The sequence below is a fragment of the Mobula birostris genome, chromosome 11 (genome assembly GCF_030028105.1).
Source record: "Mobula birostris isolate sMobBir1 chromosome 11, sMobBir1.hap1, whole genome shotgun sequence".
Classification (NCBI taxonomy): Eukaryota; Metazoa; Chordata; class Chondrichthyes; order Myliobatiformes; family Myliobatidae; genus Mobula; species Mobula birostris.
In genome coordinates, this window is record NC_092380.1 from 114,847,205 (window position 1) to 114,864,891 (window position 17,687).

Consider the following 17,687-nt stretch of genomic DNA (forward strand, 5'->3'; position numbering starts at 1 on the left):
ACAAATCCATCCAAGGCAATCACCCCCATCTGTTTGAGTGTGCACTGCCACTAATGGTGCCTTCTTCCCTGGGTGGCTAAAGCCAGCTGTAACACAGTGTGAAACAAGCCCATCTCCACTGCTATCCAGCAACTCACTAGTGAGATAGACCTGCTGTACTCGATGTTCTTGATAACAACAGTGTCTTGCGATCATGAAAAAGACGTAAAGGACAAATAATCACACGTTGTTTAGACTTAGAGAGATCTCTGCACTCTTTTGCACATTGCCATCTTACCAATCCACCTTGTGATGACCCTGCTCTCACCTGCACTTTCTCATAAGTGTAACACTAAATACTGCACCATTTTTTTTTCACTATCTTGACGTAAAAAGCACAAAGAATAAATGGATGACGGACGAAATCAAAAATCTAATGGAAGAAAAGAGACAGAAGAAAGCAAATACTATAGAATATAAATCCTTAGATAAAAAAAAATTAAAAGCTTATGTCAAAAAGCCAAAGAATAATGGTTAAACCAGGAATGTGAGCAAATAGAAAGAATCCCTATTAATGATCTAAAAAGGTTACATCAACAAATCAAGAATATCACTGGTAAAAAGCTCCTCTGTTCTGCAGGTGGATGTTTGAAAGCAAAGGACAGTACCATTATCATGGAAAAAGATGAGATTATGATCAGATGAGTATATTCAGGAATTGTTTGAAGACGATCGAGGCGAAAAACCAGAAATTAAGAAGAACATTGAAGGTCCAAGTATTTTAAAATCTGAAGTTTGTAATAGCAATAAGATGAAGAAAGGAAAGGCAGCAGGTCCTGATGAATTAGTATTAGAACAAATTATCACCCTTGAAGATTACGGAATTGAAAAACTTACTAATTTAATCAATGACATTTATGAGACTGGAATAATACCAGAAGAGATGAAAAAGTCAGTATTTATCGCTCTTCCGAAGAAACCTGGAGCAATAGAATGTGAATTACATAGGACCAGAAGTTTAATGAGTCATATCACTAAGATACTTCTAAGAATTTTGATGACAAGAGCTAAAAGTATGATACAAGCTGAAATACATAAAGAACCATGTGGTTTTGTGAAAGACAAAAGAAGAAGAAATGTGATATTGATGTTAAGGATACTATCAGAACGAGCTATTCAAGTGCAAAAAGATTTGTTTGTTTTATCGACTACACAAAAGCATTTGATAAAGTGAAGCACAATAAGTTATTTGAAATATTACAGAAAACTAGATCTAGATTCGAAAGACCTCCGCCTAATCAGAAATCTGTACTGGGAACAAACTGCTGCTGTAAGAATAGATGGAGAAGTGAGTCAGTTTACAAAAATCAAGGGAGGCATTAGACATCCCCTGATTTATTTAATGTGTACAGTGAAACAATATTACAAAAAATAAGAGACATCTTGGGAATCAAAGTTTGCAGTGAAAACATCAATAATTTCAAATATGCAGATGACACTGTTAATTGCAAGTACAGAGGAAGAACTACAAAACTTAATTGATATAGTTGTTGAAGAAAGTGCAAACATGGGTCTATCTATGAATTGCAAAAAGGCAAAGTATGGTGATATCCAAAAAGAAGGAGAATCCTATCTGCAGGCTGAGAATAAATGGGGAAGACATAAAACAAGTACAGAACTTTTGCTACTTAGGAAGCTGGGTGACATCAGATGGCAGGTGTGACTTGGACATCAAAAGAAGAATAGGGATGGCAAAAGACAACTTTATGAGAATGAAGAGTATACTGACCAATACTAAACTAGGCATGACAACCTGCCTCAGAGCACTGAAATGTTATGTTTATCCAGTTATGTTATATGGCTCAGAATGTTGGACAATATCTAGTAACATGAGGAAACGAATTGAAGCAGCAGAGATGTGGTTTTTGAGGAGGATGCAAAGAATATCATGGATGAAATGAATATCTAACGAGGATGTCATGAACAGAGCAAACACAAAAAGAGAAATAATGTATGAGATCATGAAAAGGCAACGTAACTTCATTGGACATGTGATTAGGAAAGAGGAGTTAGAATGCTCGGTAATGATGGGAAAGATTGAAGGGAAGAAAGCAAGAGGAAGGCAAAGACAAATGATGATGGAGACAGCAGCCAGAGAACTGGAAATGAATACCAATGAATTGGTCCACTTGACCCGAAACAGGAGTGTGTGGGCCATGGCAATCAAAGCTCAAACTGGGCACGGCACCTGATGATGATGATCTTGATGTAATTAGTATGGTGTGGCCTGTCTGGATTAGTCATTAGTCATACTTTATTGATCCCAGGGGAAATTGTTTTTCGTTACAGTTGCACCATAAATAATAAATAGTAGTAGAACCATAAATAGTTAAATAGTAATATGTAAGTTATGCCAGTAAATTATGAAATAGGTCCAGGACCAGCCTATTGGCTCAGGGTGTCTGACCCTCCAAGGGAGGAGTTGTAAAGCTTGATGGCCACAGGCAGGAATGACTTCCTATGACGCTCTGTGCTGCATCTCGGTGGAATGAGTCTCTGGCTGAATGTACTCCTATGCCCACCCAGTACATTATGTAGTGGATGGGAGACATTGACCAAGATGGCATGCAACTTAGACAGCAACCTCTTTTCAGACACCACCGTGAGAGAGTCCAGTTCCATCCCCACAACATCACTGGCCTTACGAATGAGTTTGTTGATTCTGTTGGTGTCTGCTACCCTCAGCCTGCTGCCCCAGCACACAACAGCAAACATGATCTCACTGGCAACCACAGAGTCGTAGAACGCAAACAAAAGCTGTACCCTGTATCCCAGTACCTGTGACAATAACAATAGTAAAACAATTGCAGATCAAATTTCTTCTCTTCATTTATATCCTACAACAAAGAACTTTTAAATTTCTTGTTTTTGGAGAAGATAAAGGTAGGAGCTTGGCTACCAGCATTTTCACACACTTACTGTGCTGCCCTTACTCTTTCCAAGAGCTGTTTTAAAGAAAAGATTTAACAATTAGATTTATTGGTCAAAAGTACATCAAAGCATACAGAGAAATGCGTTGTTTGCATCACAGACTAAGGATGTGTTGGGGGCAGCTCAGGAGTGTTACTTTATTCCAGTGCCAACATAGAATGCCCATAACGTACTCGTACATCTTTGGAACATGGGAGAACGCTGCACACCAGAGGAAACCCACGTAGGTACGTTGCCACGTTGCTGTGACGGGAATGTACATTCCCTCACGGTGTATGTTTCCACGTTGTCACGACAGGAATGTGCATTCCCTTACAGTGGTGGAATTCAATCCAGGTTTCTGGTGCTTCTAAACTTTGTGCTAACCACTATGTTACTACGCCACCAAATTAAAGTCCTAACCACTGCAATTCTCAGAATCAGGCGTAATATCACTCGCATAGTTGTTTTTGTGGCAACGGTACATTAATATGCATAATTTTTAAAAACCTATAAATTACAATAAGAAATATATATAATAAATTAAGTAGTGCATAAAATAGTGAGGTGGTGTATGTAGGTTCATGGTGCATTTAGAAATCTGATGGCGGAAGGGAAGAAGCTGTTCCTGAAACATTGAGTGTGTGTTTTCAGGCTCCTGTATCTCTTCCCTGATGGTAGCAATGAGAAGAGGGCATGACTTGGGTGATGGTCCTTAATGATGGATGCCATCTTTTCAAGGCCTTGCCCTTTGAAGGTGTTCTAGATGATGTGGAAGCTAATGCTCATGGTGGAGCTGTCTTGAGTTTACAAGCTGTAGTTTTTTCCGATCCTGTGCAGTGACCCCTCCATACCAGACGGTGATTCAACCAGTTAGAATGCTGTCCTTTTTGAAAATCCTCTATAAAATTCAAATCTCTAAGCAAGATGTTTCTCATGTTGAGTGGCTGTGTTGAATTCTGTTTGATAATAAGCCATGGGACTTCATAAATGCCAGTTCTTGTCTATTGTGTGCTATTTGCAATCAGCTAAATTTAATTATATGCAAATATTTTTGGCAGATTAACAAAACTACAGGAATTATTGAAGCATCTCGAATTCTAAATCTCTATCAGTTCACTCAGCTGTATCGGGAGATCAGCACGCAGGCAGGCAGTGTATTCGGCCAAAGCAGCATCTCTGAAGACATGGCCACAGATGAATCATCGTGCCAGGCTAGTATCTGGCTTGGCAGGTGAGTGAACTTGAAACCATTTCGTATTTCAAGAAAGCAGTGTTCATTTCATGGCTACACACACAAAAAATGCTGGTGAACACAGCAGGCCAGGCAGCATCTATAGGAAGAGGTACAGTTGACGTTTCGGGCCAAGACCCTTTGTCAGGACTAACTGAAATTGTACCTCTTCCTATAGATGCTGCCTGGCCTGCTGCGTTCACCAGCATTTTTTGTGTGTGTGCTTGAATTTCCAGCATCTGCAGATTTCCTCGTGTTTTCATTTCATGGCTAATTGGTCTGTGCTTCGCTGCAGAACACCAGATGTCTTGTTTATATATTATTATTTTTCTCTCTGCTAGATTACGTATTGCATTGAACTGCTGCTGCTAAGTTAACAAATTTCACACCACATGCCAGTGATAATAAACCTGATTCTGATTCTGACCTAAAGGGGTTGTGCAGTGGATTCCGGTTAATTGGGACACATCAGGACAGTGCACTTTGGCCCAATTAGGTGGCTGTCTCAATTAGCCGAAGCTTCATGGAAATAGTTAAAAAGGTATAAAAAAGACAAACTGAGTAACAAATTATGTATTTAAATGAAAAACAGACCAATTAGAACACTACCAATACCACTACAGTGCTATAAAGCTTCCTAATACTTCTCGACAGAGCAGTTCATCTGTGTTGTATTCTTTTGACTGTCAATGAACAAGATCACTGCAGACACCGAGTGCAGATAATGGACTGCCTTCATACAATGCTATCGACGAGTGCATCCTTCAAGTTCTTCATTTACGTTGTAAAAGTCAAAATGATTATCGACACCTTCAAGTTCTTCATAGTCCCTAACTTGTTGAAGTAATGAAATTGTTTCGATTTTACTCCTAGCCTTTTTGGGATTTTCCAAGACTGAATGCTTGGAATCGCAGTGAGCAAAACAGTTCTGAATTGTCTTACTGCTTATTTCTTGCTTTTTGAACACAAACACATGCAAGTAATGCTATTTTAAAAAACTATTTGTTTGAAACATGGTGTTATGTCTTAACAGCCACACAAGCACGTGCGACTAGTTAGAATCTGTTTGACAACAGTCTCCTGCCCCAGATAAATGGCATAGTGTCCCAGATAAACGAAGAATGCCGGCTATTTTCTTGATCAGTTGTTTTTTGTTCTTTCAGAGTTGTCCCAAATAAGCACCTGCCCTGGTTAACCAATGGCCCAATTAATTGGAATCTACTCTATTTCTTTATTTGACCCACTTCATTAGTAGAGAAATACTAAGAGATCCCAATTTCATCAGAAAAGATTCACTAGGAAATTGCCTATTATAGATGGATGTTGTTATCAGGAGAGATTGGATAGGCTGTGTTTATTCTCACTGGAATGCAGGAGACTGAGGGGTGACCTAGAGGTTTATTAAATTATGACGGAGCATGGATTCAGATTTATTAATCACATATACATTGTTTGTGTTAGTAACCAAAACACACCCAATGATGTGCTGGGAGCAGCCTGCAAATGTCACCACACATTTCAGCACCAACGTATCATGCCCACCATATTCCGATAGAATAGAAAGAAGGTTTTGGTCACCTACCGACAGGAAAGGTGTAAATAAAAGATTGAAAGAGTGCAGAGAACATTTACAAGGATGTTGCTGGGACTTGAGGACCTGCGTTATAGGGACAGTGGAGAATGAGGGGAGATTTGATAGAGGTATACAAAATTGTGAAGGGTATAGAAAGGGTAAATGCAAGCAGGTTTTTTCCACTGAGGTTGGGCAAGACTACAACTAGAGGTCATGGGTTAAGGGTGAAAGGTTTAAGGGAAGCACAAGGGGGATCTTCTTCCCTCAGAGGGTGGTGAGAGTGTGGAATGAGCTCCCAGTGCACATTGTGGATGTGAGTTCAATTCCAACATTGAAGTGAAATTTGGGTAGGTATATGGATGGGAGGGGCATGGAGAACTATGGTCTGGGGGCAGTTCAATGGGACGAGGCAGATTAGTGTTTTGGCATAGTCTAGGTAGACTTCTGTGCTGTAGCATTCTATGACTGAGTCATTTTTTTCCAGTGGGATTAGAGGTTACTGGTTTAAATTTGGAAGACAGTTTAAGTTTAGTTGTCATTCAACTATAAACATGAATACAACCAAATGAAACAGCTTTACTCCAGGGCCAAGGTGTAAAACACAGAACCAACAGTCACACACAGCACATAGAACACATGATCACAGTAGCAGTAAAACATAGTCACAATAATAATATAGCCCACGTCCTTGAGTGGAATGGTGTTTAGATCGATGGTGCATGCCTGTTGAAAGTTCAGAGTAAATTTATTATCAAAGTACATACACATCACTATATACAACCCTGAGATTCATTTTCTTGTGGGCATTACAAAGAAACAAAAGCCAAAAAAAAGATAAATAAGTAATAAATAGCAAGAATGTGAGATGAAGATTCCTTGAAAGTGAGTCCATAGGTTGTGGAAACAGTTTAGTATTGGGGTGAGCGAAGTTCGTCACACTGGTTCAAGAGCCTGATGGTTGAGGATCAGATTCCAAATCATTTATTTACCACATGTACATCAAAACATACGGAGAAATGTATTGCAACACACACAAAATGCTGGAGGAACTCAGCAGGCCAGGCAATATCTATGGAGATGAATAAACAGTCATTGGGCCAGGGTCCTTCATTGGAACTGTAAATGACAGAGACCAGAATGGGGGGAGATTGGGGAATGCAAGCTGGCAGGTGATAGGTGAGACCAGGTGACAGTGAAGATGGATGTGTGTGTTGTAATGCATTGATTACGCTAACACAGAGCGACCTAAGGACGTGCTGGGGACAGTCCGCAAATGTCGAATCGCATTCCAGCTCCCACATAGTGTATCCACTATGTTCAGCGAAACAATGATTCTGTGGTTTATTTTTCACTATATTTGCAACCAGCTCTCAAAATGATAATTCTGGGCTCAGGGAATAGAACAAGATCAGGCATCTTGAACCACTGCAATTCGTGTGATGTGATTGCAGTGTGCTTGTCAATCAGGGGTTCCAGGTCTTAGAATAAAGAACATTACAGCATAATTCAGGTCACTGGGTCCACAACATTGTGCAAATCTTTTAACCTAGTCTTAAGAACAATCTAACCTTTCCCTCCCACATAACCCTCTATTTTTCTGTCATCCATGTGCCAAGTCTCTAATGTATCTGCTGTGACGACAAATCAAGTTATCAGAAGATTGATGCTGATGAGAGAGATAAGGGAGACAATGGAGAAACATTCAAAATGCTAATAAGAGAGAAGAGAGAGTTTAACGAGAAAGAAACACATTTCAGATATTGACAGACTGCTTTGAACCTGAACTGTTTGAAGTTTGATGGACAGGCGATACCCCAGCAGGGGGATAAAAAGAACAGGTTCGCTAAGGCAGGACAGACACCACGAGATAACGAGACCCTGGAAGAGCGGTGTGCCCCCACAAGTTGGTGGGAGTTTGAAGGTCTGGTCGCGGGAACCGACCATAGACACATAGGGTGAAAGGGTATGATCAACGGGAACCTGGTGTGTGTGTCTGCCCTTGCCTGGGTGCTGGGTTCGCCGCGGAAGAACAGTTGTATCCGGAACGGAGGGGTCACAGTCGGTGACCACAGAAGACATAACAAAGGGTCCGCCCGAGAGCTAACTGCGAAAAACATCAAAGGTCTGCTGAATCAGATTTGAATATCTATCTCTCTCTCTCTCTCCAACGGCACAACAGCGATTACTACAAACTGTACTAAGCTGAACTGAACTCTGCGTCACTTAAGACTGATCATTTTACCCCTAGACGGCGATAGAGCTTGATTGATTCCTATTACCCTAGTTCTGTGTACATGTGTGTTTTATCATTGCTAATCTGTTGCATTCATATCCTTACGATTAGAGTACTGTGTTACTTATTTCTTTAATAAAACTTTATTAGCTTCTGTTAAACCAGACTCCAACTAAGTGGTCCATTTCTGCTGGTTTGGCAGCCCAGTTACGGGGTACGTAACACTGCCTTTACCACCACCACGGGCAAACTGTTCCATGCCCCCAGCACTCTGTGTTTATATTTTTAAAAAAATACTTCTGACTTTCCTCCAATCACCTTAAAATTTGCTTCCTTACATTGGTGACACAGCAGTGGGAGCTGCAAGTAGTTTCAAATACCTGGGAGTGCACATTTCACACAACCTGTCATGGTCCCAGAACACATTCTGCGCCATCAGGAAAGCTCACCAGCACCTCTACTTAGAGGAAGCTGAAGAGAGCTCCATCCATACTCACCGCATCCTTCAGATGCACAGTAGCAACATCCTAACTAGCTGCATCACTGCTTGCAATGGAAACTGCATTGCAGTGGACAGGGAGGCTTTACAACAGGTAGTCAAAACTGCCCAACGCAGCACAATTACCAGCATACCCACTATCAAGGACTATATACAGAAAGGTACCAGAAAAGTGCCAATAACATCATCAAGGGTCTCACCCACCCTGCTCATGAACTGTTTGTCCCACTCCCATCAGGCATCCACAACAGGACCACCAGACCCAAAAACAGCTACTTTCCCCAGGCAGTAAGGATGATTAACACCTCCACCCATTAACCCACCCCTCCACACCCCCATTTAACATCTCCTGTCAAAATACAACTTATGTGCAGACACTCCTGTGCCTAGTGTCACTTTATGGACCGACAACCAATCTGTGTGTGTAACTCTATTTATTGTGTTATTTTATTATTATGTTCTTTATCTTATTGGGTTTGTTGGTGCTGCATCAGATCCAGAGTAACAAGTATTTTGTTCTTCTTTACACTTGTGTACAGGAAATGGCATTAAACAATCTTTGAATCTTGAATTATGCCCCCTTGTATTAGCCATTTCCATTTTGGAAATGAAGATGAAGGAATGCTAAGAATCTTAAATTTTAAATCTTAAATCTTAAGTTTTCAAGGCAGACTGATGTCTTACCTCTGGCAGCAATGGTGTTTTCACAGTTCTGCTGCCCATTTCCTTTCTCTGTGTTGCAGTCAGAGAGGGTTTTGCTGTAATATTGTTACAGTGTCGGCCTTGTCTCTAAATCAGAAGCACGTTCATGATGCAGTCGAATGTTAACCCTCTCAGTACGGTGCAGGCTGCGTTCAACATCTCACTTGTTTTTGTGTTGCACTTCGTCATCTGATAGAGATGAACAATGTTACGAGAAGGGCAGAGATTGTGAGAAACTTGCTTCTTGACAGAGGAGTCTATAATCAGAGGGCATAGTTTTAAAACTTCACTTCATCACTGCTGACACTTGACAAAGATGCTGAAACGTTGACAGCTAAGTTCAATGAAGTGGTGACAGAAACAGTCAATGAGAGACTTGGAAAACACTGTTGGAAACCCCAGTCCTAGGTAACAGAGGAGATTCTGGAAATATGTGACACAAGAAGAGACCTGAAGAATTCTAAGAACACAACAGGAGCTGTAGCATACAGAAAGATCAACAAGAAGTTCAGGAAAAACGTGATCAAGGCCAAGGAAGAATGGATTGAGAGACAGTGTACAGAGATAGAAGATAGACTGAACAAGAGCAACAAAAAAACAAACAAATTGTGAAGGACGGGAGACAGTCATGAGTCAGTGCCACCCAAGACAAAGAAGGAAACTGTCTCACAGAAGATGAAGACACTCTCAATAGATGGACTGAGTATTGTTCAGACCCAAATAGACTCCAGCGTACTCACAAGCCAGGAATCGTCAAACGACGATGACTTGCTAATTCTGCGGGAAGAAGTATCAATATCTGCAACCATATCTGGCAAACCAGAGAATGGCCAACACCCTGGACGAAATCACTCATCATCACTCTCCCCAAGAAAGGCAACTTAGAGCAGTGTCAGAATTATAGAACCATAAGCCTTAACAGCAATGCAAGCAAAGTGATGTTGAAAGTCATCTTGAACAGGTGGAAACCACAGGTGAAAGAAATAATCACCAAAGAGCAGGCTGGATTTAGAAGTGGAAGAAATGCAACAGAGCAGATAATCATCCTATGAGTACTGTGCAAGAAATACAGCCAACATCAACAGGACATCTTCCATGTGTTCCTAGGCTTCAAGAAGGCATTCGATATGGTGTGGCATGATGCACTCTGGGCCACAGTGAATAGATGCAAACTGGGCCAGAAGCTGATCCAAACCATCAAGCAACTTTATGCCAAAGCTAGCAGTGTGGTACTTGTTCAGGGCACACAGTTGGAGAGTGGTTCCACACAACAGTTGAAGTCTGATAAACTGCCTCCTTTCACCCACGCTGTTCAACGTTTACCTGGAACAAGTAATGACAGAAGCCTGGAAGACCATATCAGCACAGTCAGGATCGGAGGACAGATCATTGCCAACCTCAGGTTCCACCGATGACGTTGATGGGATGAATTGGCTTGCCTAGTGAATCATCTGGATAATACGTCTACCAGATCGGGCATGGAGTTCAGCGCAGAGAAAACCAAGCTGATGAGAAACAGTGAGGAGCCATTCACGGCAAAAATCACCGTCAGTGGACAAGAACTAGAGGCTGTCAAGTAGTTCAAGTATCTTGGCGTCGTCATCAACCGAGAAGGATCAAAGCCTGAAGTCCTTGCAAGGACAGTCCAAACAACAGCAACGCTGGCTAAACTAAAACCAATCTGGAGAGACAGTAACATCACTCTCAGGTCCAGATTGAAACTCCAGCATGCACCTATGCTCTCCATCTTCTTGTATGCATGTGAATCATGGATTTTGACAGCAAAACTGCAAAAGGAGATTCAGGCAGTAGAAATGAGATGCCTCAGTGCTCCTCAGCATCTCCTATACAGACCATGTCTCAAATGACAGGGTACGAAGAACCATCACCCAACACATGAAACACTATGAAGGTCTACTGTCCTCAGTAAAGAAGAGGAAATTGAGATGCTATGACCGTATAACAAGATCAATTGGACTGTCAAACGCCATTCTTCAGGGACCAGTGCAGGAGAGAAGAGAAACGGGCAGACACCAGTGCAGAGCGGACCGGAGAGAGCTTTGCTGCAACCCAAGCACTCGCCCACAACTGTGAGAGATGGCAGCCACTGGTGCAGTGATCATCTGTACTGTGCCCCAACGACCCAGGCAGGTTGTGAGATCCGTAACCGTATAGTTTCAACGAAAAGGATTTAGAGGGAGTTTGAGGATATGTTAGAGGAGCAGAATTAGGCCATTTGGCCCATTGAGTCTGCTTTGATATTCTATCGTGGCTGATTTATTATCCCTCTCAACACCATTCTTCTGTCTTCTCCCTGTAACCTTTGACACCCTAACTAATCAAGAACCTGTCAACTTACACTTTAAATATACTCAATGACTTGGCCTCCGCAGGTATCTGTGGTAATGGATTCCACAGATTCAATACCTCCTGGCTCAAGAAATTCCTCTACTTACAAGGTGGTTGAAATCAAGAATACTTTGGGGGGGGTGGCGGTGGTAGGTGACAGAGGCAGGTTACTCACACAGTATTATTTATTGAAATGCTTTGGCACAGAAAGCTGCAGGGAGAGTGGTGGAAAAGGTGATTAATATAGATAAGTACAGTATTTGATGGCCTGCAGAGGGAAAGTGGCCAACGGGTCTGCTTCAATCCTGCATGTATTCTGCATCCTGGTAACAATGCTCCAATGCAGATTATTCATGGGACATTCTCTAAGGTATTGCATATTTGCTCATTCTGAGATTCTGCAGATGCTGGAAATCCAGAGCAACACACAGAAAATGCTGGAGGAACTCAGCAGGTCAGGCAGCATTTTTGGAGAGGAATAAACAGTCGAGGTTTTGGGCTGAGACTCTTCAGCAGAACTTGGAGGTCTTTGGCCCGAAACATCAATTGTTTAATCCTCTCCATTGATGCTGCCTGACCTGCTCAGTTCCTCCACCATTTTATGTGTGTTGACTAAGATATAGTAACTTTAGAGTATCAGTTTAATATAGTGAGATGTTGAGATGAAGATTTGCAGAAGTATTGTCTGTTTAGCATTGATATCTTTGAGGCAATAGTGAAGTGGAGATCCTGTGTCTTCTGTTCACCGACCACGAGGTGGAGTCAGTAAGGCTGTCCAGATCTCAGATTCCCAAATGAGTATCAGAAATGGAGCTGACACATCCACCCTTCAGTGGAATGTAGCACCATCAAAAGGGTTCAGCATGCGGAAAGAGCAGGAAGGGGACTGCAGTGCTTTATTCAGATTCACTTTTTTATCACATGTACATCGAAATATTCCAGAGGGAATAGTCCACAATCTGGGCTAATTTCCGAATGGGGCTTGAGCACTTTGGTAGAAGGAATAAAGGCATAGACTGTATTCTAAATGGGGTGCAAATTCAGAAATTGGATGTGCAAAGGGTCTTGTAAGTTCTATGCATCATTCCATAAAGGATAACGAGAATGATCCTGGGAATAAAAGGGTTAACGTATGAGAAACACTTGACTCTGGGCCTGTCAAGCAAAAGTTTTGAAGGTTAATTTAAACACACCAGACAAGTAACTGAAGCATTTAAGGCAAAATACCTTTAAAAAGTTTATTATTCTCTGTAACTTCCGCCACCTCCAACGGGATCCCACCACTAAGCACATCTTTCCCAGCCCCCCCCTCTCTGCATTCTGCAGGGATCGCTCCCTACACAACTCCCTTGTCCATTCATCCCCCCCCCCCATCCCTCCCCACTGATCTCCCGCCTGGCACTTATCTGTGTAAGCGGTACAAGTGCTACACATGCCCTTACACTTCCTCCCTTACCACCATTCAGGGCCCCAAACAGTCCTTCCAGGTGAGGCAACACTTCACCTGTGAGTCGACTGGGGTGATATACTACGTCCGGTGCTCCCGATGTGGCCTTTTATATATTGGTGAGACCTGACGCAGACTGGGAGACCGCTTTGCTGAACATCTACGCTCTGTCCGCCAGAGAAAGCAGGATCTCCCAGTGGCCACACATTTTAATTCCACATCCCATTCCCATTCTGACATGTCTATCCACGGCCTCCTCTACTGTAAAGATGAAGCCACACTCAGGTTGGAGGAACAACACCTTATATTCCGTCTGGGTAGCCTCCAACCTGATGGCATGAACATCGACTTCTCTAACTTCCGCTAAGGCCCCACCTCCCCCTCGTACCCCATCTGTTACTTATTTTTATGCACACATTCTTTCTCTCACTCTCCTTTTTCTCCCTCTGTCCCTCTGAATATACCTCTTGCCCATCCTCTGGGTCCCCCCCCCCCTTGTCTTTCTTCCCGGACCTCCTGTCCCATGATCCTCTCGTATCCCCTTTTGCCTATCACCTGTCCAGCTCTTGGCTCCATCCCTCCCCCTCCTGTCTTCTCCTATCATTTTGGATCTCCCCCTCCCCCTCCAACTTTCAAATCTCTTACTCACTCTTCCTTCAGTTAGTCCTGACGAAGGGTCTCGGCCTGAAACGTTGACTGCACCTCTTCCTACAGATGCTGCTTGGCCTGCTGCGTTCACCAGCAACTTTGGTGTGTGTTGTTTAAAAAGTTTAACTTTATTTTCCTTCTGCTTCCTAAATCTTTGCCCAACCTTCACCATTGAAATCAGTGAAGCCTCAGGTCCTGTACCAGTTTTGACCTTGTCAGAAAGATACAGATAATAAAGCACCACACATCAAAGTTGCTGGTGAACGCAGCAGGCCAGGCAGCATCTGTAGGAAGAGGTGCAGTCGACGTTTCAGGCCGAGACCCTTCGTCAGGACTAACTGAAGGAAGAGTGAGTAAGGGATTTGAAAGTTGGAGGGGGAGGGGGAGATCCAAAATGTTAGGAGAAGACAGGAGGGGGAGGGATGGAGCCAAGAGCTGGACAGGTGATAGGCAAAAGGGGATACGAGAGGATCATGGGACAGGAGGTCCAGGAAGAAAGACGGGGGGGGGACCCAGAGGATGGGCAAGAGGTATATTCAGAGGGACAGAGGGAGAAAAAGGAGAGTGAGAGAAAGAATGTGTGCATAAAAATAAGTAACAGATGGGGTACGAGGGGGAGGTGGGGCCTAGTGGAAGTTAGAGAAGTCGATGTTCATGCCATCAGGTTGGAGGCTACCCAGACGGAATATAAGGTGTTGTTCCTCCAACCTGAGTGTGGCTTCATCTTTACAGTAGAGGAGGCAGTGGATAGACATGTCAGAATGGGATGTGGAATTAAAATGTGTGGCCATTGGGAGATCCTGCTTTCTCTGGCGGACAGAGCGTAGATGTTCAGCAAAGCGGTCTCCCAGTCTGCGTCGGGTCTCGCCAATATATAGAAGGCCACATCGGGAGCACCGGACGCAGTATATCACCCCAGTCGACTCACAGGTGAAGTGTTGCCTCATCTGGAAGGACTGTTTGGGGCCCTGAATGGTGGTAAGGGAGGAAGTGTAAGGGCATGTGTAGCACTTGTTCTGCTTACACGGATAAGTGAGAGGAGGGAGATCAGTGGTCCTTACTCTTAATAATTTCTCCTTTGGCTCCTTCCACTTCCTCCAAACTAAAGGTGTAGCTATGGGCACCCGTATGGGTCTTAGCTATGCCTGCCTTTTTGTTGGGTTTGTGGAACAATCTATGTTCCGTGCCTATTCTGGTATCTGTCCCCCACTTTTCCTTCGCTGCATCGACGACTGCATTGGCACTGCTTCCTGCACGCATGCAGAACTCGTTGACTTTATTAACTTTGCCTCCAACTTTCACCCTGCCCTCAAGTTTACCTGGTCCATTTCCGACACCTCCCTCCCCTTTCTAGGTCTTTCTGTCTCTGTCTCTGGAGACAGCTTATCCACTGATGTCTACTATAAGCCTACTGACTCTCACAGCTATCTGGACTATTCCTCTTCTCACCCTGTTTCTTGCAAAAACGCCATCTCCTTCTCGCAATTCCTCCGTCTCCGCCGCATCTGCTCTCAGGATGAGGCTTTTCATTCTAGGACGAGGGAGATGTCTTCCTTTTTTAAAGAAAGGGGCTTCCCTTCCTCCTCTATCAACTCTGCTCTTAAACGCATCTCCCCCATTTCACGTACATCTGCTCTCACTCCATCCTCCCGCCACCCCACTAGGAATAGGGTTCCCCTGGTCCTCACCTACCACCCCACCAGCCTCCGGGTCCAACATATTATTCTCCGTAACTTCCGCCACCTCCAACGGGATCCCACCACTAAGCACATCTTTCCCAGCCCCCCCTCTCCCTGCGTTCTGCAGGGATTGCTCCCTACACAACTCCCTTGTCCATTTGTTCCCCCCCATCCCTCCCCACTGATCTCCCTCCTGGCACTTATCCGTGTAAGCGGAACAAGTGCTACACATGCCGTTATACTTCCTCCCTTACCACCATTCAGGGCCCCAAACAGTCCTTCCAGGTGAGGCAATACTTCACCTGTGAGTAGACTGGGGTGATATACTGCGTCCGGTGCTCCCAATGTGACCTTTTATATATTGGCGAGACCTGACGCAGACTGGGAGACCGCTTTGCTGAACATCTACGCTCTGTCTGCCAGAGAAAGCAGGATCTCCCAGTGGCCACACATTTTAATTCCAAATGCCAAAGACAGGAGAGAGAAAAAAATAACTGAGTGACTTAAATATGTGTGTTATTTTGTTCTTTTTCTGTGCAGTTTTATGCCAAATATTTTGTAAACCTACATAAACTGTGCCATGTGTGCATTCAGTGTGCACATACTTTTGTCACAGGAAGAAAATTTGCACAACATAAGATTTTTGTGCACACTGACTACGCAGAGACCATGTTAGGGATCTGGAGCTGCAGCTTGATGACCTACTGCTTATCAGGGAAAGTGAAGAGGTGATAGACAGGAGCTACAAGGAGGTAGTCATCCCTAGGCGACAGGGGTCAGAAAACTGGGTGACCGTCAGGAGAGGGAAGGGAAATGCCCGGATAGTGGAGAGCACCCCTGTGGCTGCCCCCCTCAGCAACAAATATCTTGTTCTGGATGCTGTTGAGGAGGATGACCTGACAGAGCACGGCCACGGTGACCGGGTCTCTGGCACTGAGCCTGGCGCTGTTGTGCAGGAGGGAAGGATGGAGAAGAGGAACGCAATAGTCATAGGGGATTCCATAGTCAGGGGGACAGACAGGAGATTCTGTGAGCCTGATAGAGATACCATGGTGTGTTGCCTCCCAGGTGCCAGGGTACGGGATGTCTCGGATTGGGTCCTGAATATTCTGAAGGGAGAGGGAGAGCAGCCAGTTGTCTTGTTACACGTTGGTACCAATGACATAGATAGGAAAAGGGAGGAGGTCCTGAAGAGAGATTTCTGGGAGTTAGGAAGGAAGCTGAGAAGCAGGACCTCCAGGGTAGTAATCTCGGGATTGCTACCTGTGCCACGTGCTAGCGAGGGCAAGAATAGTCGGATCAGGCAGATGAATGTGTGGCTGAGAGACTGGTGCAGGGGGCAGGGCTTCAGATTCTTGGATCATTGGGATCTCTTCTGGGGGAAGTATGACCTGTTCAAAAAGGACAGGTTACACCTGAACCCAAAGGGGATCAATATCCTGGCGGGAAGGTTTAATAGAGCTGTTAGGGAGGGTTTAAACTAATTTGGCAGGGGGATGGGAACCAGAATGATGGAGCGGAGGAAGGGGAAAACAGAAATAAATCTAAGATAGTGAGCAGTAAAGATGTCAAGAAGGACAAGCAGGTGATGGGGCAAATTTGCAGCCATTGGGATGAGTTGCAGTGCAATCAAAGTGAAAAGTACCAAATACTGGACTTAAGGTGTTATACTTAAATGCACGCAGCATAAGGAATAAGGTGGATGATCTTGTCGTACAGCTACAGATTGGCAGGTATGATATTGTGGCCATCACTGAGACGTGGCTAAAGGATGCATGTCTCTGGGAGCTGAACGTCCAAGGATACACGGTGTATCGGAAGGATAGGAAGGTAGGCAGAGGGGGTGGCATGGCTTTATTGGTAAGAAATGATATTAAATCATTAGAAAGAGGTGATATAGGATCGAAAGGTGCAGAATCTTTATGGGTTGAGCTAAGAAATCGCAGAGGTAAAAGGACCCTGATGGCAGTTACATACAGGCCTCCTAACAGCTGCAGGGATGTGGACTACAAATTACAACAGGAAGTAGAAAAGGCTTGTCGGAAGGGCAGTGTTATGATAATTGTGGGGGATTTTAACATGTGAGTAGGTTGGAAAAATCAGGTCGGCACTGGATCTCAAGAGAGAGAATTTGTAGAATGTCTGTGAGATGGCTTTTTAGAACAGCTTGTTGTTGAGCCCACTAGGGGATCGTCTGTACTGGATTGGGTATTGTGTAATGAACCAGAGGTGATTAGAGAGATTGAGGTGAAGGAACCCTTAGGAGGCAGTGATCATAACATGATTGAGTTCACTGTGAAATTTGAGAAAGAGAAGCTGAAATCCGATGTGTCGGTATTTCAGTGGAGTAAAGGAAATTACAGTGGCATGAGAG

General features: G+C 43.8%; 1 protein-coding gene across 1 annotated transcript in view; it reads left to right on the plus strand.

The window, feature by feature from the left end:
• The window catches only part of rnf141 (ring finger protein 141), a 57,580-nt gene that overhangs the window by 16,345 nt on the left and 23,548 nt on the right, over nt 1–17,687 (plus strand). Inside the window, exon 4 of the mRNA XM_072272911.1 lies at nt 4,011–4,183. Coding sequence (XP_072129012.1) covers nt 4,011–4,183 — 173 coding nt within the window. The remainder of the gene's footprint in view (nt 1–4,010; nt 4,184–17,687) is intronic.